Source organism: Cibotium barometz, chromosome 25 (genome assembly GCF_041138505.1).
Source record: "Cibotium barometz isolate CiBa-2024 chromosome 25, ASM4113850v1, whole genome shotgun sequence".
Taxonomy (NCBI): Eukaryota; Viridiplantae; Streptophyta; class Polypodiopsida; order Cyatheales; family Cibotiaceae; genus Cibotium; species Cibotium barometz.
In genome coordinates, this window is record NC_141070.1 from 47,877,667 (window position 1) to 47,905,415 (window position 27,749).

General features: G+C 45.0%; 1 protein-coding gene across 1 annotated transcript; it reads left to right on the forward strand.

Moving 5' to 3' along the window:
* LOC147624650 (histidine kinase 1-like) lies at positions 1 to 26,570 on the forward strand. The gene is made up of 12 exons (XM_086819678.1): positions 1 to 1,060; positions 2,936 to 3,178; positions 3,352 to 3,519; positions 3,638 to 3,745; positions 19,345 to 19,520; positions 19,660 to 19,903; positions 20,037 to 20,284; positions 20,461 to 20,617; positions 20,700 to 20,826; positions 20,988 to 21,272; positions 24,032 to 25,902; positions 26,033 to 26,570. The coding sequence occupies exons 1-12, from the start codon at positions 722 to 724 to the stop codon at positions 26,255 to 26,257; spliced, it is 4,191 nt and encodes a 1,396-aa protein (XP_086675804.1). The 5' UTR covers positions 1 to 721; the 3' UTR covers positions 26,258 to 26,570.
* The last annotated feature ends 1,179 nt before the right edge of the window (positions 26,571 to 27,749 follow it).

The following is a 27,749-nucleotide window of genomic DNA, read 5'->3' on the forward strand; positions in this document are numbered from 1 at the left end:
ACAGTAAAGGATGGCTCCTTTGAGTCCTTTCATTCTCATCTCAGACTCAAGCCCAAGCTCCCGCTGTCACAGGCGAAAAGAGACGCTTTTCTCTTATCTCACAGGATGCATGGAGCTCCGACGAAGCTGCTGTTGCTGAAAAGCATGGGATACGGGACCCTGTAAGGCTTCGCAGTTGCCGTTCTTTCTGTGCAGGTCTCATGAGCAGCCAGCTTATTCTTGCACTCTAGCAGGGCACATCACTGCCAGACTACGAAATAGTCCCAACTTGAGAGACGCTTGTCTTCTCCCCTACATCGTTAATCGCATCGCAGTAGAGTTGCAGCATGTTAAGCTTTGCTTTTGTGATCTCATAGAATGAACCAGAAAAGCAGGCCTTCGAACGAAGATGTGTGGTAGCTTCACCTTGAAGCCATCATAATGGAACGGTTTAGTGTGTTCCATGGAAGGATTCCCTTTCTGTCTTAGCACAGGCAAGTGTTACCTTACAGAGCTGTTGATACAGAGCAGGCTAATAGCGGGGCACTCCTATTTATGATAAACAGAAGGGTCGCCATGAAAGCCAAGGTTTTGAAAGCGCATGAGGCTTGCTTTTGGAGCTCTGTAAGTTTTTTTCCTTCTCAGAGAGATTTGAAGATCGGAGAGTTGGCAGAAACTGTGTGGCCATGGTTCTTTCTGCCATTGGAGAAGTCCGGATTGTGATCGTGCCTGCTCTTAAGATATGGCAGGGGAGGGGGAAGGGTTTGGCGATGGTGAGGAGAAGCAGGTGAGTCTGCATGAGCTGTGCAGAGGGGCTTTTGAGCCTCTGAGGAGTGCCATTCCAATGGAGCTTTTGCTGCTGCCAGGATGCAGGCTGCTGCAGGAGGAAGTTGGTGGTGTCACCAACAGCAACATCAATAAGGAGGCTGTGCTGGAGCACATCATCTTGGACATGACTGGCTCCCCTGCTTCAGCTGCCGGCCACGACACAGACAATGCCTCCCTTCAACGCACTCTGCGCCGCACCAAACGCCTCCTTACCCGCACCAATAGCGTCCTCCTCTTCCGCCTTGTCATCATGGTATGCCTCCTCACTTCTTAAAACAATTCAGTGTACACTGGTCTGATCCATTTTCTTTTGAAATTCCACACAAAAACACCCAACATATAGCCTACTTCTTGGTCCAATTTGTCTCTTTCTGGAAATCTTTAATTGCATCTGTTTGTGCAGAACTACTGCTTGCTATGTGTGAATTGTCGCTATTTTGTGTAATCCCTTAGGTTCTCCTTGATTTTGATACATTGATAGTATTGGAATTATCATTTATCATGCGCCTTCCAAGCTTTTCAGCCAGAACTCTGGCAATTTGATGTTTTCCTATAAGCTGGCCCTACTTTTCAACAACAAGAAAGTTTTGCCTGGAAGTGCTATCTCTCTCTCTCTCTCTCTCTCTCTCTCTCTCTCTCTCTCTCCAGTCAGAAAGCTTGTTTCTCCCCAAATCTTTTTGCAGGTCCAAATCCTGTCTCCAATAGCTCCACAAGAATACATCCACAATTTTCAAATGCTTTGTGTAGCTGTTCATGGGGCTTTTGTCTTCTTGCCTGGTCTTATCATTTACCAAAGGCTGAAATCAAGGAAACCTTGGTTAGCGTATCATATCCAGCCATTGTATTGCTATCATTTGAACTATCTGAATTTAAAGTGTACCAGGTTGACAGGTTTTACATGCAAGGCCTGGTGAGCTTTGCAGAGCTGATAATTGGAAGATTAGCTCTCTTTTAAGACCTTTGCTGATGGGGCTCATCCACAACATTCTTTATTTTTGGAAAACATCAAGTATTCAACTAACCTATGCAGCCACTTTCTCTCCAAGTTGACACATCATCTGGTCTTTGGTGCACACGTGCTCACTGCCAAGAGCATGGCTTTCAGTCCTGCTGCCAGTTAGACTAATACTTGAACCCTTATACCATTTGTTGAAAAGTACATTCTTTTGATGAACGGTGCATCCCCAACACACAGGTAGCTTGCTAATCAAAGCAAAGCGTGTTCGCTTAATGCTATTTCAACCACTCTTAAGCTCAGGAAAGAGATCTGATAACAATGTAGGCAGGTACTTGAAATTATTAGTCATGCAATCATATTTTGTCTCCACCATCAAGATGTTGCCATACCTTAAAAAGGTACATGTTCTAGGCTACATATGCATTAGAGAGGCAGTCCTCATGCAGGCCCAGAAGCTGCTCCTTATAGTTTGTGGCTAAAATGGTACTTGATGTGGTTGTCCATGATTCCGAATCTCATCTTCAAGGGGACTCATAAGTGTGACATAACTGTCTCCTTAATTGAGTATCACTTACCGAGGAGGTTCATAAGCATGTCTTGGGACATGTGACATCACACAATAATGAATTTGGTCATGACTCTTGACGATGGAAGGTTTACATTAGCATGCCTTAGGAGGCATCATACCATAAATAATCTGGTCATGACTCTTGAGGTTTAAGATGACAATTCTCAACATGATGATTATCTGAACTTCTCATCATTGCCACTTAGGTTTTCTGGTAAAATATTTAGCTAGGCCAGAGGTCCTATGCCATCGCTTCACAATCTAATCACAACAAAGCATCTGAGTATTGGTCTTCTGTGAACAAGCATTTGTGGACCCAGCATGTGGAGATGGGGAGTGCTTTCGCATCTTTCCCTTTGCTTTAAAGGTAGCAAATGGCTTGCAGAATTATATCTCCTAAGTGTCATCTCCGTCCTACGTTTGACATGTGATAAGGATTCTAGCCTTGATTTTGTATTGATTCTTTCATACTTATTAAAAGTGTCAATTAAATTTCATCTCTGTTAAGCACACAATTGTAGATTATGGCCATGAAAGTGCTTTTTGATTTAGTGTTTACTTTCACCATTTTTATTGTTCTAAAGGTGCTGTCTGTTATGCAGGTACTTGTGGCATGTATGCTGATGGTTACAACTCTTCTGACATGGAATTTTACAAGGACCTTTAGTGGCCGATCGATTAAGAACCTCTCATTTGCACTACGACATCAGATTCTGCACAGTAGTTTAAGCTCAATAGCTTATGTCCTTACCCAAGCTTACACCTTATCTTTATCACTCAGTGCCATGCATCAGCATGCACTTCTTACACTTGGTAATGGCACATGGGCCACTATTGAGGATGAGGTACTTTCTTGTGCCCTGACTTTCACCATCTCTCCTAGGATTTTATCCATTTTTAATCTTGAATCAATCTTGTTTGGCCTGATGGTGTTATTAGTGAAACATTCTGATAAAATCAGTGTAGGCCAAGTTGCGGGTCTAATGGCAGTTCTTTTCATATGGTGGTGTGTTGGCAGCTGCAAAGTATCAACTGGAGATTCTTTCAAAGCGAGAGGCAGCTGCATTCTGTTGCATTTGTTGGCCAGGATGGCCATGCAACTGACTTCTCAAGGGGAGAGCATTCAGAGTATCTTTATTTCATGAACACGTCTACTAATGGCAAGAAAACAAGCTGGTACTTTCAGGTAATGCCGTTAAAAACTGCATTTTGTGTCACTTATGGCATTTTATCTGGATCTGGCACTCATGCTTTCCACTGTATCTGTTGCTTTGAAATGGTTCTTACCTTTGTTATTTGCTCAGCCTGTGACAGGCTCCTTGAATGGGTCTGGATTGGAGCCACCATCAAGAAGCTCAGATGGACCATTCCAAGACAGCTTTATAGCTGATCTTTTGGCACGGCATGATGTGGTAGGCTTCTACATTTTGTCTCATTTCTGTCTTTTTGGGATTTTATTTTGTGTAGATGTAATGCCCTGTTTACCAAAGGGATTGTAGAAACTGCATACATTGCTAAACACGGTTAGCATAAACCAGCTGGTCACAACTTGGACAAAGACTTCAAAAGAGGTAAAGAGAGTGTAAACAAGCATGCACATGGTAGAAATTGGAATAGCATGCAATCCCATACAACAGTATGGGAGAAGGAATCCAGGATGCAAAATTCATTTTATAAATTCGCTTCAACCCAGTGGCATCCGACCTCTCCTGTAGATTTTGTGCATCCAATTGCCTACTCCAAAATTCTCTTCACTAGCATCTTCACTGCCTTTGAGCTCCATTTATTTACTTACACAAGTCCTTGTATATTTGCCCTAGTTTGATTGCAGAACAATTGTGTCCATGCACTAGGGTTTTCAGAGATAAAAAAGAGTGCGGCACAATCACACATACAACACACACAAGAGTCCTAAACTAAGGATCTATATCATGTACAAGAATTAATGTTACAAGTGAAACTCAAGTACAAAAGATATTACTGAGTGAAAGTGCCATCTGAAGCCCTGTGACCTACTGTATACTCTTGGCTAGCACTTTGCCTATAGAGAAACACTCTCTACAAGCAGATGATTATGATGATTTTCCATTACACATATACATGCATACTGCTGTTGGTAGGCCTGTAGTGTGACTTGCCATGCCATCACTTGCCATGTGGTACCTGTGCTGGCCAATCTATTTGCTTGTTGTCTGGTTGCTCCTCCCGTGCCTGTTGTCCAATTGTTCTTGCCCATGCAACCCAACTCTTACAAGCCAGCCTCGTGTACCTAGGGTGAGGTGTGTCACATTCTCCCCCACTTGGTGTTGCAGCTGCCCTCAACTGCATGGTGTCCATATAAAGTGCCCTCATAGAAATCAAAGATCAAAGCAAAGCTCATCCATGGTACCCAAGTGAGACTACTTTACATCCGGTGCGAAGGCTCTCTCTTTGTGCTCGCCATGCCCTCAACTGCATGGTGTCCATATAAAGTGCCCTCATAGAAATAAAAGATCAAAGCAAAGCTCATCCATGGTACCCAAGTGAGACCACTTTACATCCAGTGCGAAGGCTCTCTTTTTGTGCTCGCCATGTCAGCTCAAAGACCCACAAAGAAACTTGCAGGTGACCAACGCTTGTTTGATCGAATCCTCTCCGTTTGTCTAATTGTCCAAGAAAAAATATTGCTGGTCGCTTAGTATCCTTTGATAATCCACAAGAAGAACACTCCAAATAATGGCTTGGCAAAACTCTTCAATCCACATTGCAGCCGCTAATGTATGTGTTGAGATATATCACAAGGATTGCTTGCACCAACTCCAATGCACCCCGAAGGATTACCTAGCAGAGTTGCACCAAATTTGTATTCATCAATATTGCTTGGCGCTTGTATGTCTAGACCACCATTCCCGTGTAGAACATACTCCAAGTTATACCTCTGGTTGATAAACCAAAGGCAAAACTTTGGTGGTTGTCGGTACAATCTCCAAGAAATCTGTGTACTGTGAAGAGACGATGTCTCATTGGCATATCCTCCCAAAGTGAGGACAAATCCTCCCAAAGTGAAGCGACGATGTCTCATTGGCATGTCCTCCCAAAGGTGATATGTCCTATGGTGCCTCCATGACAGGAGATAATGAAAATGTCTACCCAATGCAAACGGCAGTTGAGAAGAGTCCTCCTCTACTAGCCCCCGAAACTGAAGCAACCACCGATGAGTCCAAAGATTCTCCACCTAGTGTAGAAGGCAACTATGAAAACTCACTCTCAGAGACTTGGTGGGAAACTATTAGCAGTCATCTCCTGTCTCTACACTACACCGGGGCCTCTGTTGTGGGTGTGCCTGCTCGTTTTTGGTGTTTCCTCATTTTTCCTCACTCTCCATGTATTTTTCCCATTTTTATGAGGTGTGACTGGGCTGTTGGCTGTCTCCTTCTGCTAGCCGACTGAGTGTTGCTACCTGACTTGTCTTCAACAGACTTGGCCGACTGCTGCAGGCACCTGGCGCTGACTAGGGTTTTGTTGGTCGTGAGCATCCCAGGTGTTGGTCGTGAGCATGTGCTGCTGTAGACTGGCCGACCAGTAGCCTAGGGCCATATAAAATGGCCCCCTGCCCCCCACACTCTCCGTTGTAGTTCTGGGATTTTCTTATGTGTATATAGCAAAGTTACACAGCTTTTCCCTCTCTCTCTCTTTCATCTACGTTTTGCTCTCTATAGCAGTTGTCTTCATTTCCGCTATGCATCTTGACATGGTATCAGAGCCCCAGGTGGCTTGAAGCTTGGAGACAGTGGGACGTCGAGGGTTTGCTGCTTTGAGGTGCTGTTTGGAGATTGCTTGGGCTGTATAGGACTTGGAGATCGAGTAGAAGGCGGTCATCACCGTTGGACAGCCACCTTGCATATTATTTGCAGTCTCTTCTTCTTTTTTTCCCACCCACCCTCCCTTCACAAGACCTTGTGAACCCTTGAGATGGCATACTTTCTTGAGATGGCTGAGAAGCATGTGAAGATCCCAACACTCCCCACGTTCCGGGTGGACCGATAGTTAGATAGGAACAACTATGGCGTATGGAAGGTAATGATGGAGTTTGTTTTGGAGTCTTATGACTTGGCTGATTTCATTGTTGTTGGTGTTCCACGGCCGGAGTTGGAAGACGGAGAGTTACCCTCTATACGGAAGGAACGGGAAGCTCAGGCATAGTTATGGGATCGTGTCAATGCCTGTGTCCGTTCTTTCATCTTCTTAAATTGCACACCACAGGTGATCAACCATATAAAGCATATGACGTTGGCCAGAGGGATTTGGCAGCATTTGGCTTCTCTGTACAACAGGGTATCACCCATGAAGAGGATCTCCTTGCAAGTTTAGATGCGGGTGATGAATCCTGCTAAGTCATCGACGATGCGGGAGTACATCAACAAGTTGCAGGCTCTTCAGCAAGAGGTTCTCTAGGCAGGGAAAGATATCTTCAGAGGACATGGCCATTACGTTGTTGTCCCATTTGCCCTCTTAGTACTCAGCATTTTACTCCTCTTTGATCACCAGTGGCAGGCTCAGCACCATCACTTGGGAGGAGCTTGTGCCAATGGTCTTGGACCAAGGAGAGTGTTTTACAAACCCTCCACAAGGCAGAGGTTTTGAGGCTTTGATTGGCCAATGGTCGAAAGGCCGTAACAACAACAAGGGCAAAGGGAAGTCTTCGTCGAAGAAGTCTTGAGAAAAAGCCCGATTCAGACCGTGAGAAATGGAAGGTCGAGCAGACCTGTAACGATTGTGGTGAGAAAGGCCACTATTGGAGGAAGTGTCCCAAGCGGGATAACGGGAAGAGTGCTAATTCTTCAGCTTCAGCTGCTGCAAAGACTCCATCCTTTATGCACTTGGAGATTTTGGACACAGATGCTTCACCTTCTTCGAGCAAGGAGACAGTTGGCTTCACCGCCAGGGATACTCGGGAGTGGATTCTTGATAATGGTGCTTTCGGGCACACGACTCCTTCCCGTGAGTTTTTATAGGATCTTAAATGGCAGTCAGGTGGCATTTTTATTGGCGACAATTCCACTATATCGATTCATAGTGAGGGCAGGATGGAGATCATTCCCGACGACAGAGGGGGGAAGCATTCCTCTCGTGTTCTTTACGTCCTTGCACTTGGTTTTCATCTATTGTTAGTGCATGAGGTTTGGAAGACTGGCTTCCGGGTGGAGTTTGAGGAGCATTCTGTTGCTCTACGGAACAGAGAGACATGCCAGGTTGTGTGGGAAGGTGGAGTGGAGAACGATATATCTATAAACTCTCAGCACTCTCCTCTCTTACAGGCACTTAGATCGGTGACTTGTGGCACTTTCAGTTTGGCCACTTGAATGTGGATGCGCTGCGGCGAGCTTTCTGGGACCAGATGGTGGTTGGCTTGCCAGATGTTGGCAACAGGTAGGGATGCTGTAGTTCTTGCATTTGTGGTAAGGAGCACAAGGAATCTTTTCCGAAGCAGGCTTCCAGGCAGGCTTCGAAACCTTTGGAGTTGGTACACACTGACTTGTGTGGACCTATGCAGATCCCATTCTTGGGAGGTTCTTTGTACTTTATGCTGTTTGTTGATGATTGTAGTAGATTCACATGGGTTTATTTCCTTTCCTAGAAGGACCAAACTTTTGCTTGGTTCAAGGAGTGGCATGTGATGGTGGAGAAAGAGTTTGGCTTGCAGATAAAGACTCTTCGGGCTGACAAAGGAGGAGAGTTTTCTTCCAATGCGTTTGTGCGGTTTTGTGCGGAACATGGCATCAAGCAAGAGCTGGCCAATATAGGTTTGCCTTTAGAGAATGGAGTGGTTGAGCGTAAGAACCGGACTGTGGTGGAGATGGCGAGGACGATGTTGGAGCATCGTGATATTCCTTGTCCACTTTGGGGAGAGGTTGTGGCTACGGGTGTCCATATCCTCAACTGATCTTTGACGACTTCAGTACCAAACATGACTCCCTTTGAGGTTTATTTTGGCAGGAAACCAGATGTCTCCCATTTCCGTGTGTTTGGGAGTGATGTTTATGTTCACATTCCAAAGAAGCAGAGGGGGAAGCTTGACTCGAAGTCCCAGAAGCTTGTCTTTGTGGGATATAACTCTCTTTCCAAAGGATACATGTTGTATGACCCGGAGCAGAACGAGGTTGTCGTCAGCAGAGATGTTGTTTTTGATGAGTATGTTCCAACTTTCATTGTTGATGAACTGCCACTTCTTGGAGAACCAGACAAGTCTGAGGATGATTCCTAGTCGATTGTTCCAGGTGGACAGCCTCAGTCACTTGAGGAGGTTGAGCCCGCGGCTGGAAATGAGCCCCTGCAGCAGCAAGAGGCTCCGTGTTCTGCTCGGTGGTTGTTAGACACCCTTTGGGAGTCGGGTGTTACAGAGCTTCCCTCCGAGTGGACCACAGAGAATGGACCTTGAAGATCGCATAGAGTTCGTGACAAAAGTCATTCAGCGGAGCGCTTTCAGGTAAACCATGCTTTGATGTCTCGTATCATGCGGGACAAAGAGCCCACTTTCGTCAAGGAAGCCCTTTCACAGGATACTTGGAGGAAAGCCATGTAGGTGGAACTAGATGCCACAGAGAAGAATAAAACTTGGGAGTTGGTTCTGAGGCTGTTAAAACGGTTAGTCATTGGTGGACAAACACAAAGCCAGACTTGTGGCTAAGGGTTATGCTCAGCGGCTTGGCATGGACTATGAGGATACCTTTGCACCGATAGCGAGGATGACCACGATTCGGACCGTTCTTGCCCTTGCTTGGAATTAGAAGATTGATTCCTTCTTTCTACGGACTGGATTTGAAAGATCAGTTGCAGATCCTAACTTATCTCTTTATACGACATTGGAGGTGAAACGAAGGACCGAGTCTGACTCCAAGGCTAGAGTGACTCAGATTGGGGAGGAGATTCAGACACGAGGAGATCTACATCAGGCTACAGTTTTACCCTCGGCTCAGGAGTTGTTTCATGGAGCAGCAAGAGGCAACCGACTATTGCCTTGTCGTCTATAGAGGCAGAGTACCGGGCTGCTTGTGGTGCTACTTGCAAGGTTGTGCGGAGGTTGCTTGGCGAGATTGGGTTTCCACAGAAGGAGCCCATGGTCATCCAGTGCAATAACTAGATGTTGGGTGTTGGACTCACACACTCACACACACAAACCTGCACATTAGGGTTAGGTGCAGGGTAGAGAAGCTCACGCACAGAAATGAGAGAGAGAGAGAGCCAAAAGTGTGGTATCCACAAAATGCAAGTCAACTCTTGCATGTGTGCCACATCCATATAATATAGAAGTACAAAATATTATATGTTAGAGTGTCCTTTCACACTTGATGTCCAAGGGGAAAAACCACATGGGAAAAAGTTCCCTTGGTTAAGCCCTGTTCACACATAGCACTACCATAAGTGAGCATATGCCTACAAATCCCCCCTGTAGTGGAAGTGTGAACTTGTACAAGGTAGCAGATCACTCTCTGTATGAGAGTAAGCCCAAAGCTTTGCGGAAAGCTTCAAACTTTTCTCGAGGTAAAGCCTTTGTGAATAGATCTGCAACATTATCCTGTGTAGGGCAATAAGATAAACTGTTGATCTCCCCTGCATGTAGCCTCTCTCTGACATAGTGATAATGAATCTCTATGTGCTTGGTATGTGCATGAAATATTGGATTTCGTGCCACGGCCATAGCACTCTGGCTATCAGTGAGAATGGTGGCGGGTGTCTGCTGACACTCACGAAGATCAGCCAATAGTCTCCTCAACCATACACAATCTACTGTAGCTGTAAAGACTGCCGTGTACTCAGCCTCACAAGTAGATGTAGCAACAGTGGGTTGCTTTTTACTCAACCAAGATATGCATGAACTGCCAAGAAAAAAACAATTCCCACTGGTGGATTGCTTGGTATCATAATCACCAGCCCAATCTGAATCACTGTATGCATAAAGCTGCAAGCTACCCCCCGGGATAGAACAAACCAAGATCCAGGGTACCCTTAAGATAACGAAAAATGCGTTTGACTGCTTGCCAATGCTTTGTGCCTGGGCTGTGCATGAATTTGCTCAACAAAGACACCCCAAAAGATATGTCTGGCCTCGTGTTACACAAGTAAATGAGGCATCCTACTGCCTGGCTGTAAATGCCGGCCTCAAAAGGCTCTCCAATATCATGCATAGTAAGCCGTACACCTGGTTCTACCGGAGTAGAAATGGGCTTACATTCATCCACGTGAAACCTTTTTAGCAAACTTTTTATGTATTTAGTTTGCTGCATAACAATGCCATCATCTGTATGCATAAACTGTATGCCGAGATAGTAGTGTAAAGGCCCCAAATTTGACATATCAAATTCAGCTTTCAAATCAGCTTTGAAATCTGAAATTTGTGCTTTGCTTGTACCTGTAATGAGCATGTCATCTACATACAAGATGACTATGAGAATATCGGCATCGGTTTTCTTCACATATAATGTGCTTTCAGCTGGACTATTCTCATAACCTTGGCTGGTTAGATGAGCATGTATCTTATCATACCAAGCTCTTGGAGCTTGCTTTAACCCATACAATGCTTTGTGCAACTTGCATACTTCATGTTCCTCACCAGGAACTACAAAACCAATGGGCTGATTTACATGTACTTCCTCCTGTAAATCCCCATTTAAGAATGCAGTTTTGATATCCAATTGATGCACTTTCCATCCTTTATGGGCAGCCAATGCAATCACTGATCTTATTGTGGTCATTCTCGAAGTAGGAGCAAAAGTCTCTTCATAATCTATTCCCTTTTTCTGGGAGTAGCCTTTAGCCACAAGTCTTGCTTTGTACCTGTCAATAGTACCATCAGACTTTCTTTTGACTTTGTACACCCACTTTGTTCCAATTACATGCTTGCCTTTAGGCAATTCCACAAGATCCCATGTATTGTTCTTCATGATAGAAGAAATTTCAGCTTGCATAGCTTGCAACCAATGCTCATTCTCATGTGCTTCTTCATAAGAAGAAGGCTCTTCTGAATCATAAGAAGAAGGCTCTTCTGAATCAAAGAGACCACCCATTGCGAATGCAGACTCCCCACGATGTACATTCAAAGCATGGCTGGAACTAGCCCTTGTTCTACCTGTGAGTGGAGCTGCAAGTTTGCTTTCTTGCAAAGTTTTCAGCAACCATCTTGGCATTGACTTGGCTGTGTCTATGGCTGTTTGCTCTTCCCTGACAAGATCTTCCACTTCTTCCATAGAAGGGGGCTGAATGGTTGGCTGGTCCACATGTTCTACATGTGGATTTTCTTGTGTAGGGGCTGGCTGATCTGAATCCCCCCTAATTGCAATGGGTGAAAGTCCATCAAACATGTCCTGTATGCCTGTATCATTGCTTTTATACAAGCTGTACATGGGCTGTTCTGAATTTTCAGCAAATACCACATCTCTATTGACAAAAATCCTTCGTGTAGTTGGATTATAAAGACGGTATCCTTTGCTTTCATTGCTGCAGCCCACAAAAATGCATTTAATTGCTTTGTCATCTAGCTTTGTTCGGAGTTGTTCTGGCACATGTGCATATGCCAAACACCCAAATGTACGCATATAATCCACTGTTGGCTTTTGGCTATACCAAGCCTCAAATGGTGTTATGGTTTTCAAAGCTTTTGTTGGACACCTGTTCAACACATGAGCTGCACACATTATAGCTTCCATCCAAAATTTGTGAGACAACTTTTGTGCTTTCACCATGCATCTTGCCATCTCCATGAGAGATCTATTTTTCCTTTCAGCTACACCATTCTGTTGCGGTGTATAAGGCACAGTACGTTGGTGTTTGATGCCCTTTTGAAGCATATAATCTTTGAATGCATTTGACATGTATTTTCCACCTCTATCTGAGCGGAGTGTTTGGACTTTACATGCACACATATTTTTAACCATTGCTACAAAGTGTCGAAAGCATGTAAACACATTTGCTTTCGCTTTCAAAGGGTAAGCCCAAGCAAACCTGGAGTAGTCATCAATGAATGTGACAAAGTAAAGATGCCCCCCTATGGATGGTGTCCGCATCGGACCACATACATCACTATGTATGAGCTGTAATTTACTTTCAGCTCTAACAGCTCCATCTTTGGGAATGGTTTTCGTTGCATCTTTCCCAAAATACACCCCTCACATACATGTCTTGGTGGAGACTCAAGAGGCGGCATATTATCAACCATATGATGCTTCTGCAAAAGCATCAAACTCTGAAAATTTACATGCCCAAAACGAGCATGCCATAGCTCTGCATCATGCATAGCAGGAGTGTGGGCAGCCACTGTATTTGCATCATAAGTGCGCTTGTCATAGCTGTCCAGCTTATACAAGCCTTTGAATCGTGTTCCAGAGGTGATTATTTCATAACCCTTTGATGGGTCTTTTACCAAACACTTCCCATCTTCAAATTCAACCTTTAAACCTTGGTCGTTTATGGTTGAGACGGAGAGCAGATTTTTCTTTATCCCTGGAACATACAATACATTTTTCATACATATATTGGCACCATTGGCTGCAATAAGTATGACATTACCAATTCCCTTTACTGGATATGTGGTATGATCTGCACATGATACAATGCTGCGGCCATTTGAAGCATAAACCAAGTGTTGAAATACATCTTTGCATGAAGTGATGTGGCTCGAAGCACCACTATCAAAATACCATGATGCATGCTGTATGTCAGATGCAATGCAAGACATATCAGTGTCTGAAGCACTTGGTGTGTCATTAGTGCACGTGACCAAAAAAAGTGTACTCTTCTTGGATTACATTAGCTGATTGCTGTGCTTTGTCATCAGAAGAGTCTGCTACTATATTGCCTGCTTCTTTCCTTTTCTCTTTTGTAATCCGCTTCCTACATTCACTGATGTAGTGTCCAGGCTTATGGCAGTAGTGACATTTGCCCTTCTTTTTGGGCTTGTTTGCATCCCCTTTGTCAGACTTTTCACCACTAGAAGAGGGCTGTCCATGACCAGCCTTGCTAGACTGTTGTCCCCCATGCCTAAAGCTCTTTGCTTTACCCTTATCCTTGGCTGTAAATGCCTTTTCTCCACCACGGTTGCTCGATAAGTTTGCTCTTGTTTGCTCTTCCTGCAAGAGTAAACCCACGAGCTCTTCAAAAGTGACGGGATCACCACCTCCTCTCATTGAGAGGTTGAGAGAGGTGTGAAAGCCCAAGTAGGAAGGCGGTAAAGAATGAAGAGTGTTGGTGACCATCTGTCTGTCTGGGATAACCTCATCAATGTTGAGCAATTGTTCTTGCAAATCTTTCACTTTGGTGAGATGATTTGCCATGGAGTCACCCTCATCCATAGAAAGAAGATCCAATTTCCTCTTCAAGTAGGCAACTCTTGCCTCGTTGCGTACCTGATACATTGCTTATGCAAGCTTCGATGTCTTGCATGAACGAATGTGCGGAATAATAGTCCTTTTCACTGAAAGGGCTATCAATGACATGGCCTGTGCATCTCTAGAGTCCCATCTCTTCTGCTCTTGTGTGGGAGCAGGATCTACATCAGGAGCTCTTTGAGCACCTCCCCTTTGAGGCGTGGCTGGCTGTATGGTGAGTGGGCGTGTGTCATCACCACACATGATGCCCCAAAGCCCTTTGGCTACCAGCGAATTGCGGATCATGAAACTCCAGAGAGAGTAGTTAGATCCATCTAGCTTGTCCTCCTGGGTGAGCACACCAAATACATCTGTAGCATTTTGTGCCATGTCAACAAAATATATCTGCAAGCAAACCAAGCACCAATGTGCACTGCCAGGCAACCAAATGTCTTGTGCAAATGTATGCCTTCAAACCAAAGCAAGTGTAAACCTGCACCAAATTGTCCAATTACACACAATGTGTATACATACGCGACAAATCGCAGCTGTAATGCCCAATTACATGCTCCAATTTGAAAATCCCGAATTTTTATGCACTCCAATCGCTTCAATGTGCATCTAATTGGCCAATTTTCACAAAAGCCCCAAATTTTTGCAAGTGAAAGAGGATCAATTTGCTGATTTTGACCTCAATTTCGAAAAACCCCCCAAATTGCAGGCAAAGCAAAATGCCCAATTTTTTCAATTTGTCCTGAAATTGATAAATCCCCCAAATTGGACCTGCAATTTTTCTTTCAATCTCACTTGCACAGAAGTGTCTGCAAAATCTGCATATGACCTGCACTGGAATGGCTGCAAATTTTGTATTTGGGTTTGATAAAAAATGTGTACTAGAAATACCTCATACTTGCAGAGTGTAGGCAGGGAGCACATAGTTGAGTGGCCTGCTAGGCGGACGGAGGCGGTGGCTGTTGCAGAGAAGGTATGAGCAGGGCGAGCGGATGGCTGTGGGCAGCCGACGGGCCAGTCATAGGCGGGCCCAAGTGCAGGTGTCGGGCCCAGCTGTAGGTGTTGGGCCCCAGCCAGAGGCGGGAGAACAGCAGACGGGCGCTGGAGTCGGCTAGGCGAGCAGGCGTGCTGGAGTCCCTAGTGACGAGGCAGGCGGAGGCGGTAGCCGTGGGCCAGCACGAAGGGCCTAGAACGGGCGACGACGGCCGGTAGTCGTGAGCAGACGGCGACTGGAACGGAACGGAGGGGCGACGCGCCGGACGTGGTCGGCCGGAACGGAACGGCGAGGGGGTCGAGACGGAGCAGACGGACGCCGCGTGGACGGAACACAACGTTAGAGTAGCGCCGGCGGAACGGGACAGTAGTGCCGGAACGGAACGGTGCTGACCGTCGACGGCTTTGGGCAGCAGGCTGGGGGCGTTGATGGAAGAACGGCGGCTGTAGATGGCGGTGCCGCCCGCGAGCTGGGCTCCCCACTAGTGCCGCCCGATTCTAGTGGCCGGACGGAGGAGCGTCGACGGAAGCAGGCAATCCGGCGACGGACGGAACGGCGGTTTTTGACGAAATTCCGGCGACGGAATTCCACAGTCAGCAGCAGTTTTTCTTGGGGCATAAATCCACAGGCAGCTCCCAGCTCTGATACCAAATGTTGGGTGTTGGACTCACACACACAAACGTGCACATTAGGGTTAGGTGCAAGGTAGAGAAGCTCACACACAGAACTGAGAGAGAGAGAGAGCCAAAAGTGTGGTATCCACAAAATGCAAGTCAACTCTTGCATGTGTGCCACATCCATATAATATAGAAGTACAAAATATTATATGGAGTGTCCTTTCACACTTGATGTCCAAGGGGAAAAACCACATGGGAAAAAGTGCCCTTGGTTAAGCCCTGTTCACACATAGCACTACCATAAGTAAGCATATGCCTACACTAGAGCTGTATCGCTATTGCTCAGAACCCGGTCTTCCATGCCCGGACCAAGCACATAGAGATACAATATCACTTTGTTCGTGAGAAGATCTTGGCTGGTGACATCTTGCTTCTTTATTGTTCGACGGCGGACAGTGCGGCGGACCTCTTCACGAAGTCGCTACCTCAAGCTATGCTCTGGCGGCACTCCAACTCACTGGGGTTGGTTCCACATCCAGGAGCTGAGAGGGGGTGTTAGCAGTCATCTCTTTTCTGTACACTACACCAGGGCCTCTGTTGTGGGTGTGCCCGCCCGTTTTTGGTGTTTCCCCATTTTTCCTCACTCTCCATGTATTTTCCCCATTTTTCTGAGGTGTGGCTGGCCTGTCGGCTGTCTCCTTTTACTGGCCAACTGAGTGTTGCTACCCGACTTGTCTTCAACAGACCTGGCTGACTGCAGGCACCTGGCTGACCAGGGTTTTGCTGGTTGTGAGCATCCCAGGTGCTGGTCATGAGCATGTGCTGTTGTCGGCCTGTTTTAGACTGGCCGACCAGCAGCCTGGGGCCATATAAAATGGCCCCTTGCCCCCATTCTCCGTTGTAGTTCCGGGATTTTCTTATGTGTATATAGCAGAGTTACACAGCTTCTCTCTCTCTCTCTCTCTCTCTCTCTCTCTCTCTCTCTTTCATCTGCGTTTTGCTCTCTACAGCAGTTGTCTTCATTTCCGCTGTGCATTCTGACAAAAACTTCCTGTGTTCAAGCTTGTGGCATAATGCAATGATGCATCTTCGGTGTGATAAATGAAAAAAGCCGAGATGTGCACACATGTATCTCCTTCACATTCATGTTGGGGTTCTGAAGGAGCCTCTTCCTTGGACTGCTCCTCCACAGGGACAACCCTTTTCTGCCACCCATCTGGATCCAAAATGATTGTTGAGCATGATATTGATAATGTGCCATCTGTTCCATGACATTCTGCAACTCAGTCATGACAGTGCAAAGGGCATCAGGATGATTTTCATGATCTCTATGCAAGGCTGGCAACTTGCACCTGATAGCCATCTCGTAATCAATAATTCCATGTCTCCTCTCAAGGCCACCTTGTGGTAAAAACCACTGATCAGCAATGCATGTGCAACACCTTGTGGGCCATTAGAGAAGTCTTGGGAGCTTTAGATGTCGGCCACCTGACGGGAATGTGCACATGAGACGTAGAGCCATGTTGCCAGCCGCGATACATATACATCCTCCCCTATCAAGAACCCAATCATCCACATAGAACCGGTCTCGGCAGGCAGTGGTCAGACTTTGTACTCAAAATTAGTGGGCAGTGGTTGGACTTTGTAGTCCAAGCTGCAATGCATATACATCTTCCCCTATCAAGAACCCAATCATCCACATAGAAGCGGTTTAGGTTGGCATAGATACATCCTACATCTCTTTGTTTGTTAGACCAACTGTAGAAGAGGGAGGAGGCTTCTTGTGAATGTTGTGCTCGATCCAATCGTCCCTGTCGTGTATAGAGAGTATAAATGTCTCCCATGTGGCTCTCACCGCAAGGTGCACCCCTCCTTCACGTCCTCTTTTATCTATTGGCTGCTCGACCATAGTAAAATCTCCCCATTAACAAATGATTTGCATGTGGAAGCCATTTTGCAACAAGCTCCCGAAATAAGTCCTCTCCCCTCTATGATTGGGGGCTTAAATACTGACAATACCGATGCGTGTATTGCCATGCATGGCTAATCCACTGTGCTCTGGCAGGCATCACAACACCATGACCGATAATGCAAGGCAAGATGGACTGGGAAACTCAATTACATATACCACCCTTGGAGCCTGCAACCCCATACAAAAAAGTGTGACCACAAAGAAGCTTGCCTGAACGATTGTATTGGCTGTCATCTTGTTTGTTCTTCTGCATTAGCAGAATGTCAATCAGACTCTAGCGTGGAGTTGGTCCCTCACGACCTGTCTCAGGCGGTGTGGAAAGATACTGCCTATAAGTAACCACTTGCAGGGATGCGAGTATAGGGAAGTCCTTGGGAGAAAAAAATCTTGTGTGAGAGCATTGGTGAACTCTCCCTCCCATTTGTGTCTGGTAGGGGAGGAGGGAATACGCTGTGAGCTATAGCTCACCAACTGCGAGGAGTTTGCATCAGAATCGACGAGAGAGGCATAAGGGTTGGGATACCCCATGTTTGGTGCAGGGCCCACCTGTGAGGAGTCTGCATCAGGGGGCAAGAGAAGCCTAAGGGTTGGGATGCTCCACTTTTGGGGCAGTAGTGGGTTTTGGGACACTTGCCGTCCCTTATCATCACCCAATGTGGAGCTGGCTGCTGAGGTGTTGGAGCAGCCAGGGGTAGGGCAGAAAATGATGGCATCTGCTGAGCACGTCCACCCTGTCTCCTAGCGTGCCTCCTGTTTCTAGGGAAACTCCTAGCAATGTGGCCATACCGTTGACAGAATCAGCACTGGTCTGGTTTCTCGGCAATCTCCATCCTCTGTCTGAAATGCAAACCATCCGGTCTCTGCAACATGATGATGTGGTCATCTGAAATGGATGGATAAGAGACAAGGGCAATAACTCTAGGCACCCCGTCAGTTGGCAGTGACCGCTGCTGGGGCAGATGAGGGTAGTCCTGGGAGGGCAGGAACCTGCAAAAAACCTAACCAAAAGCAGCACCTATGGAGCTCAACAACTTGCAATAGGCCGGCGGAAGGCCTAGTAGAGATGGGGGTGGGTTGCTGGTCCTCTGTGACACGATCAAAATCTGGACGATATTTGAAGAGGAATATTTTCTTTTACAAAGGGGAAGAGGGGCTAGTGCCTGGGATGTGGCTTCCCGAGAATCAAAGTCTACTTGGAAGAAGCTTTTACCAAGTAGACAAGTATCGTGGAAGTGCTCAGTCAGCTCAGTGGGGAGAGCTGCCAGAAGTCAATCCCGTGGGTTGGATGATAGCCATAAATCTGGCCGACAAGGGTGTTTCCTGTTCGATATCACGGTGGAGGACCTTGATCTCACCTTGGGATAAGTTGAAAGTTCGCCCGGCTGATGGGGATGGCCAAGAGGGGGGCTGGCTGGATGACAGGTAAGACAGGGTGCACAGGTGCGCAGGCAGGGAGAAGGGTGGGTAAGGGGAGGGCGCAGCAGTACGGGGAGCTCCAGAGCTTAGGCCTTCGCAAAACCTGATTCGACACAGCAGAATGGGAAACCCTAAAGCAGAATGGGAAACCCTAATTTCGCATTGCACAGAGGACGGAAAAACCCTAATTCTTGCAGCAGAAAACATTACATAACCCTAGTTCATACAGAACTCTCGATTGCATGACAGTTTGAACTTTCAGTAAACCTCTACGGACGTGCGTTTTGAGGTTCTTTGCGAGTATGTGTGAGAGTGAGGCATACTCGAACTCCTGAAGCAAATCAAGGCTTATTGTGGTCAGTTTTATGCGGAGGCATATATTGAACCTTTAATATTGAAAAGTCCATTCAACCAGATAATTTTCCATGTCTGAGCTGCGATTCTAGATGCATCAAATTATCGGAAGTCCGTTTAATCAGATATTTCTCATGTCAAGCACGAGACACGCAAGCAACACCTTTCCATAGGTTCAAACGGGTTTCGACATTCTTACACGTCAGTTTGGTGGCCAGTTGTTTGCCGTGCAGTCTTATGGTGCCCTTTTGTAGATAATCGCTTTCACAGAATGATTTCTCACAATGAAAAATTCTTGTGTTTGAAGGTATGGAGTATGGATACTGGAGGATCTCAGAAGCATTTTGTTTCTCCTGCAGTGCCTGTGATAAATCCACAGACAAAGGAGTTTTTGGGCATGTCTGTTGTGACTACCACACTCAAAGAAGTGCATCATTACTTCAGTACCACAGATCTTCTGGGAGGGTACCTTTACTTCTTCAGGTGTGGACCACAATATTTTCTCATATTTTGTCATCTGCATTGCATGCCTTGTTTGTTTCAATGGCACCATATTTTTCAAGATAGAAAACAGTCTGCTCTTTTTTTTGTGCACTGATTTTGCGGCAATACCTAAATGTAGGTGGAATGCATCAGGTGGCTCAAGTCTGGTTGCAACCTCATATGCTCATCCAAATGACATTTACATGGAGCCTCAAAAGGCATCAAACCCTTATGTTGCAGAGGCAGCCACCTTTCTCAACTCAATGTATGGAGACCGCTTGTTGCTGCAGAATGAGACTCATTCGGAGGATGTGAGCTTAAAGGGGAGACAGTTCTATATTGACACCATGCCTTTGAATAACCGTTTTAAATTTCTTAATTTGGTACATGATCTGTCACCGCCATGAAAAAATATTATGAGCTCCACATCACACGCTTTTAATTATTGATTACATTTCTGTGGGGTAAGGCTTTGAGCTATTGCATGAACTCTGATTGCCTTCTCTCCTGTTAAAGACTGCAGTGGTTATAGTTCCAAGAACAAGCATTATGGGTGAAATGGATGCAAGAAGCAAAACAGTCATCAAAGTGTCAGTGGTTGCAGCACTAGGAATACTAGTGATTGGGTTTGTCCTTATTTGCTTCTTGACAAGGAGAATGAGCACAGAGATGCAGCTACGACAAGAGCTTATACGCCAGCTTGTAGCGAAACATAAAGCTGAGCAGTCTAGCAACTACAAAAGTCAATTTCTAGCTAACATGAGGTCTTTCCCCGACCTTTTGCATGGTTTTCTCTATTTCTGTGGCTATGAAATGCTAAGTTAGGATCTTCCCTTTTGTTTCCATTATTTTTTATGTGATGGGAAGAATTTATCCAGTCGATTGAAGGTTGGCTGAAATCACCTGACTTTTATGGCTCATACTGCCTTGTTTTCTACAGCCATGAAATGAGAACACCAATGGCAGGTATTATTGGGCTTTTAGATCTTCTTGCTTGTGATACTTTGACACCCGATCAGGAAATGTCAGTGGCACAGATTCGCCGATGTGCAACCGGATTGCTTGCTCTTGTGAACAATGTTTTAGATATAAGCAAGGTGAGGTGAATACAGCTTCATTTTGTCCCTGTGGTTGCTGGATTATCTGGCTTGGTTTTAAGGTGATTCGATACTGTGGCAGGTTGAAGCTGGAAAGATGGAGCTAGAGTTGGCACCATTCAATGTATTGGAAGAGCTGGAATCTTTGGTGGATATGTTTGCTGCGCAGTCCATAGGATCTGATGTTGATGTTACATTAGATTTGTCAGGTAACTCTACTTCAGTTTCTGTTGAGCGTTTGTATTGGCTTGCAGCGACATTGTCAAAACAATATCAAGGGTGGGACTTGGAATGGACACAAAACTCTACGCTTCCAAGGTTTTGTGCTCTTTGGAAATTTTTTTGACAGGTGGTTTGATTTGATGTGCAGATGAAATCCCTCCTGTAGTGAAGGGTGATGTTGCACGCATTCGGCAGATCTTTACTAATTTGCTATCTAACTCAGTGAAATTCACAGAAAGCGGTCACATATTAATTCGTGGCTGGACAGATCAATCACTCTTAGCTGTGTCAAGAAAAAGCATTGAGCGTTCATTTCAGGATGCTGGAGATGGAACAAAAGTATATGGCAACCGCCGCAGTAGGTCTTCTACAGGATCTGAGTCACACAGAGAGAGTGATAAAGTTGCACTGGTCTTTGAGATCGACGACACTGGTATGTCTTTTCCTTGGTTTTCCTTTTGTTCAGTTGCTCAACCTGTTCTCATGACAAGCCATAGCTTAAAAGCTCAGTCCTGATTCTTGTTCTGTTTGTTGCACTTTATAATCTGCCTAGTCTCTCCAGGTTTAACATGCTTAGCATCTAGTAAGAGTGGGAAAAGTTTACTGTCTACCTTGATTTTGACAGAAGACCAAGCGCATCTCAGTTTGTTGCAATGGGTTGGGTGATAATTTATAACCTGCACTCAAACTCTCGTGTTCATATATGATCGTGCATTACTGCCACATCAGTATCACATGTGTAATACTAGTATGTAGCTTTGCAGGTGTGGCATAGAGTGATGAAGGGGTAAAGTGTTGACCTTAGCGTCCCGAGGAAGTAAGCGCTTGATGTTGTAGGTAAATCACTTTGTAAATGAGCTTGATGTTGTAAAGAGGGTTCAAGAAAGCAAAGTGGATGAAGATGTTTTGTGTTATAAATATAGTGGCTGCCTGCGAGTTGTAAAATTCCTGAACAGGATAGCGGATACATGGTATATTGGCTTATGTATACATGTTGTGAGTGAATTTACATGCACATGGTTTTGTATGCATGTATGTATGTACATATACATACATACATGGACACAGATTACATGTAAGTGTGATGTAAGTATGTGCATACATACTGTGTAAGTAATAAGCATTCGTATTGATATAAACAAAGGATAATGAACATCATGAATGGAACTGGGGGTGAAGTGCTTGTCCACATGAACTTAAGTTCTCTAGTGGAACTTCAGGATCCTCAAGAACATCATTCAGAGTGATAAAAGAATGCAGTAAACCACAGCTCGACTCAACGAACTTGTCGCACGTAGTTGTATCTGCTTCTCTTATGTTGCTGCCAGCAGGAGTGTCATGTGCATGTTTGCCCATGGACATATCCAGATGCTAGTCCAGAAGAGGCAACCAGTAAAAGATAACTAGAACTAGGATTTTGGAGCACAAAGTGCAGAAGAGGCTAGTGTGGACTTGGAGCAAGACATGGAGGACATGAAGAGGACTGTCGGCTGAACCAGAACAAAGGCGGCTACAAGCGCATCAAAATAAATGATTTAATGTCCAGTCAGCTGGCCGACAGCAGTCGGCCAGTTCTCCAAGTGTCCAAAGGGCCTATATAAGGCACAAGAGCTCATTGTTGTAGTCATTCATTCCCTCATGGAATGGGTCTTAGACTAGGACTGTTTTGGTGATTTACACCTTTTCAAGAAGGCAGCCTTTGGCTGTAGATTGTAGGTACCTTTTTGTACCATAAGAATATACTGAATTTCCAGCATATCTCTCTCTCTCTCTCTACTCTCCCTTCTGTCTGTGTTTTTGCATCAGCATATGTTCTCAGTAGTGTTTAGGGCTGAAAGAAGACTCCCAGAGCTTCCGCGTGTTACAAGGAGAGTGCTACAGGGGTGGAAACACGCCAAATTCTTACTGGTGGGTGCTATGGAAGCGTGTCCAATGCTTTAATGCACTTACATTTCTTTTTCTTTTTCATGGAATCAATTGAGTATATGGTTTCTATCCAAATGGTTGTGGTGAGGAAATTTGAACAATTTAGACTCTGGGCTATAAATATATATTACATAGTTTAGGAGAGGCTTCAACAAAAGCAAATAACTCTATAGATAAGAAGAGCAGCAAGATTTGGATGCAGGAAAGGAGGGCAGACATGCCTGTGTGTAAAGAGGCAGAGGTGGTGCTAGTGATGAAGCTAGAGGAATAAAGCTGAATCCACAATCAATACATGGTGGATAATGTCTTGTAATGCGCAGGACAATGCCATGTTCTAGTACACTTTATAAGAGGTGTAAAGTGCTTGTATTTTTAAAATTGAGTAGCTAGATCAATTTGGGTGGGGCTGCAGAAGGATCAAGATTGAAAGAATAGGTAGAAAAGCTATACTTATGAAACTCTGAATGAGTTAAATTTAGCCAACATATGTAGTCCCAGGTACAAAGCACAAAGCTGGTTGCTCTGCTTGGACGTGATGCAACCTAGTTTGTGAGCTGGTAGGAAAACAATAGACTTCTCAATCAATCAAGGGTCTTACATTTTATATTGAGAAAATTATACTGAGGGTATGGTACAGGGTGTTTGGTGGATCTCTCCTTTGGGTTTTAAAGAAAAAATATGCTTGCTTTGTGGCGACTGTATGACCTTTTCTAGACTCACACAGAAACGACACTCTGTGGTGGCTTACCCACAGGGTAAACTGGCTGCTCTTTGAAATCCATATGTTAAGGTCTTGGTCACTTAGACAGTGGCAGCGTTTTAACAATCCACGGCGGACATCAGCTGTCGAACATTTTTTGATTAAAACATTAGGAGTCGGTTCATCACCCAAGAGAAGGATCAAAATTTTAAACCAGCCCCAAGCCAGATCTAAGTTTTTACAGGGGTTTTACATTAATCTCTATCTTCCCACAACCCCACTGGCTACACAAGCCGTGTGGCGTGCCATTAATGTCTCAGCTAGAACTCAAGGGCCAGTGGCTGCCTTTGTGGAGCTGTTGACACACTTGGAGTCTTCAGCCGGATGTCCTCATACAACACCCTACTTTCGTATATTTGTTGCATTAGTCTTTTTCTTTAGTATAACAGGTGATTTGTATGGTGTTCAGTCCACAATGATTTCGTAAGTTTACAAAATGTGCTCCAGAAGTTTATATAGCCTTTCCTAACTCACACCTAAACATGAGATAATTGCTCAATCTGCAGGTTGTGGAATTCCAGCTACGTTGCAGGAAACAGTGTTCGACAGGTTTGTTCAAGCAGATTCTTCTACTACTAGAAGTCATGGAGGCTCAGGCTTGGGCCTTTACATAGTGAGATCGCTTGTGAACATGATGGGTGGAGATGTGCAAATAGCTCCCAAGCCAGGCCCAGGAACTCGAATGCGTTTTCATTTGGTGCTAGATAGGGTCAGTCATCCTGAAGGTGCTACCATTGAGTCCTGTACGAGGCCTCCTACCACCCTTTCAGAGGATGGCCTCAGTGCTTTTGTAGGTTCCCCTGCAAAACACTTTGAAGAAGCAAGACTTCCATCCCCAGAACTTCTTACACGAACACATGCTCTGGTTGCTTTGCCGGACAGTGTTACCAAGACTGTTGCAGTATGTTGGCTTCAAAGAAGGGGAGTAAGTGTTACCTCTGTGAACAAGTGGGAAGATATTATACCAACACTAAACAAAGTGTGCAAGTCAGCTGTGACAGAATGCAACTCCTTGGTGCTAAGTGCGGCCCATGATATGAAGGATGCTTCATGCATATGTGCAGAGTCACCAGCATCACCATTTGCTTTACCAAGTGGTGGTTCCAGCAGTTGTGTGTCAGAAATTACCCCAGAATGCAGCAGATGTCCTGTTCTTGCTTTGATTGATGTGGCGTTAGTGCATACCTGTAAGCCCAGTTTGAAGGATGGCATGGGTAATCTGAAGGTTGATCCTTTCAGTCAGTTTGACCAGGAAAAGGTCCCCAATAATTTAAAGCTCATTATAAATGCTCTGCAACAAGTTCAATTAAAAAATGATGTATTGGTAGCATGGGTTGCAGCCCCGAACAGTAGTCCCTCGTTAAAGCAAGTTTTGCAATCACTGTCCTCCTCTGTTGTATTAAAAAAGCCACTTCACTGCAGTCGGATGAGACGATTACTCTCGCTTTTGGCAGACGTAGGAAAATTGGATCAGCCACATGCCGAAGTCCTAAGCTATACAGCCAGTGATCCATCCACTCCTCGACTGACTGGTGCAAATAGTCCACTGATGGAAGCTGTTAGTACATGTAATGCTCCGAATTCCAAGAAAGGGAATCTTAGCCTTGGGATGTTTGGTGTTGAGGAGGATAACAAGCACCTAGAGATGGTTGATATTGTGCTGCAAGATGGTAATTTGGCTGAAGATGTCCAGGGTGCTGGATCATTCCATATGCAGGTATCTGGACAAGACCGTGTGTCTGGTATTGCACCAACACGGGAATTACCTCAATCCTCTTTACAGGAACGGCTTTTTGTACGGCTCTCTGCTCATCGTGGCCTTGGTGCAGAAGACAGTCCTAGTACACCAGAATCTCCCACTAGTGGGCTGATTACTCCGGAGGGTGCAAATTCTATGGCTGATGGTGTACAGGAGGTTAAAAGGGATGGCATGTATACCAGAGACTTGGAAAATGAATGGAAGGGACCAGTTATTGATCTTCGAATGCCAAGTAGAGGTAAAAGAACCCCAAGACACATGAAAACCTATCATTCTGCCCCAGATCAGCCAAGTGCAGTAATGTCTGCAAGTGAGAGTCCTTCGACAACTGAACCACCAAGTCCTCCAGGCAGCAGTAAATTTGGGGGGCTGCTACCAGGAGTGCTTGCTGGCATGCACATATTACTTGTAGAAGACACCCCTGTGCTTCAACGTCTTGCAAGCATGATGCTTAAGAAGCTTGGAGCTGAGGTTACCGTTGTTGGTGATGGCCTACAAGCTGTTGAGGCTGTTGCACAGGCAGTGAAGTTTTTTGCCAGAAGCACAGAGGCTGCAGAAGGGACAAGCCTACAGACAACTTCAAGCAAGAACTTCGACCTTGTTCTTATGGACTGTGCGGTAAGTAGCTGATTCCTTTCATACCTCTAGAAAACATCTGATTTGATTCATTGCTTCTTTACAGATTTGCTATGTACATTTATGTGAAGGGTTTTGTTTTGTGGCTAAGTTTGCTTGGGCATGTTGACAGATGCCAGTCATGGACGGTTATGGTGCAACAAGGGCAATCAGAGAAGCTGAACTAAATACAGGAAGACACATTCCCATTGTTGCACTCACTGCACATGCTTTGGCTAGTGATGAGGAAAAATGCCTTGCTGTTGGGATGGATGCCTACTTGACCAAGCCAATAAACTGTAGACAGTTGGTTTCCACAGTGCAAAAGCTGGTATTAGGAGAGGATCACCATTTGTAATTTTATACGAGGGTTAGAACACAAGGGTAGCTCAACACAATTTTTTTTCCTGGACCTAAAGATAAACGATTTTGGTCCAGTTGATTAACCACAAACAGTGGGTGTAACCGTAAATCAAGGAGAGCTATAGACAATCATGTAGTAATGGGTGGTAAAAAGCAGCATGTGACTCAAGGCCGCTCGTTCAGCAATGCCCGAGAATGTCATATAGCCGGGTTGCAGCTTGAACCTGTAAGCCAGCAAAAGTTTTTCTGTTATTCATGCTTACTGTATAAATACTACAATATAATGCAAATCCGGGCAATTTTCTTAAGATAGAACGGCGTTGCCTGTTGCAAGGACGGGATTGAGAGAATTGTGAGGCTGGCCCGTGCTTGAATTTGCGGCATTTCATTGAGCTCTCTACATGTGTACGTCTGCTCTCTGTCGGTGCCAGCAACCACGTTGTTGTGAACTTGCTTAAAAACGTGCGCTCTTCTGCAAAAACACAACGAAAACAAACACAAGCGTCTTGCAAAAAATTACACGACGACGAGCTGCATGACCCTTGCCCTCTCTGTCGAAACTGCATTTCGTCCGCGTGAGATTTCTGTGTAACAACCATAGTTGTTTTTTTCCACTACTGCTTTTTCATGTTTTAAAAGAGATTTCTACGGCCTGCCTGTTTTTCCCACCAGTTTCTTGTTTTTTTAATGCAAGCCCTTAGCTATAGCCGAAGCACTCTGAACTCTTCCAAAATGTAGGTTGCAATCCGCACAGAAGTTATGAAAGCTGTGTAAGTGAATTTTCTAGCTATTTGTTTGAGTAAGCCTGTAGGCGGTTAAGTTTACATCTTATGAAGCTCCTAATTTTTCAGCAAAGTTTTTATTACTTCTTTCCCTTGCATGTCACATTTCCGGTTCAACTAGTGTTTGTGCTTCCATGCTTTTGACAATTTTAACTTCGTATGCTGTTGTTTCACATGGCAACTGTATCCACAGGTGCTTGGATTTACTTAAACAAATTATTAGAAATTATGAAATGTTGCAGGATGGACGGTAGTGATGGTTTTGGACCTCCGCTTTTCAACCTCCAGCACGATTGCATGTATTGCATGGACAATTATAACATCGATTGGTAAGTGTTCCACTTCATTTGCAGTGTCTCTTCCATCCGCTCGACTTGCCGTAAGGCGTTTTGCCATCTTACTCGATGTGTACTTTTCTTTTCTAAATCGCATTGGAACATATAAAATAGCCTTACCTTGAGCTTAATATAAGGAAAGCGTAATGAGCTTAATAAGGAAAGCCTAAGGACTTTGTGTACATACTTATTTAAGATTAGTAATAGAGGCCATACAATTTTTTAAGTTTGGCTTGCCTAGTGTGAAAACTAATCATTTGTATATAATCATTCTTACAATAGAATACTTGTGAGCTCTCTTGCTTGCTTGCTTGTATGTCATTGAATCTTGTTTGTTTGATGGATGCATGCTAGATAGGTTCGTTTTACG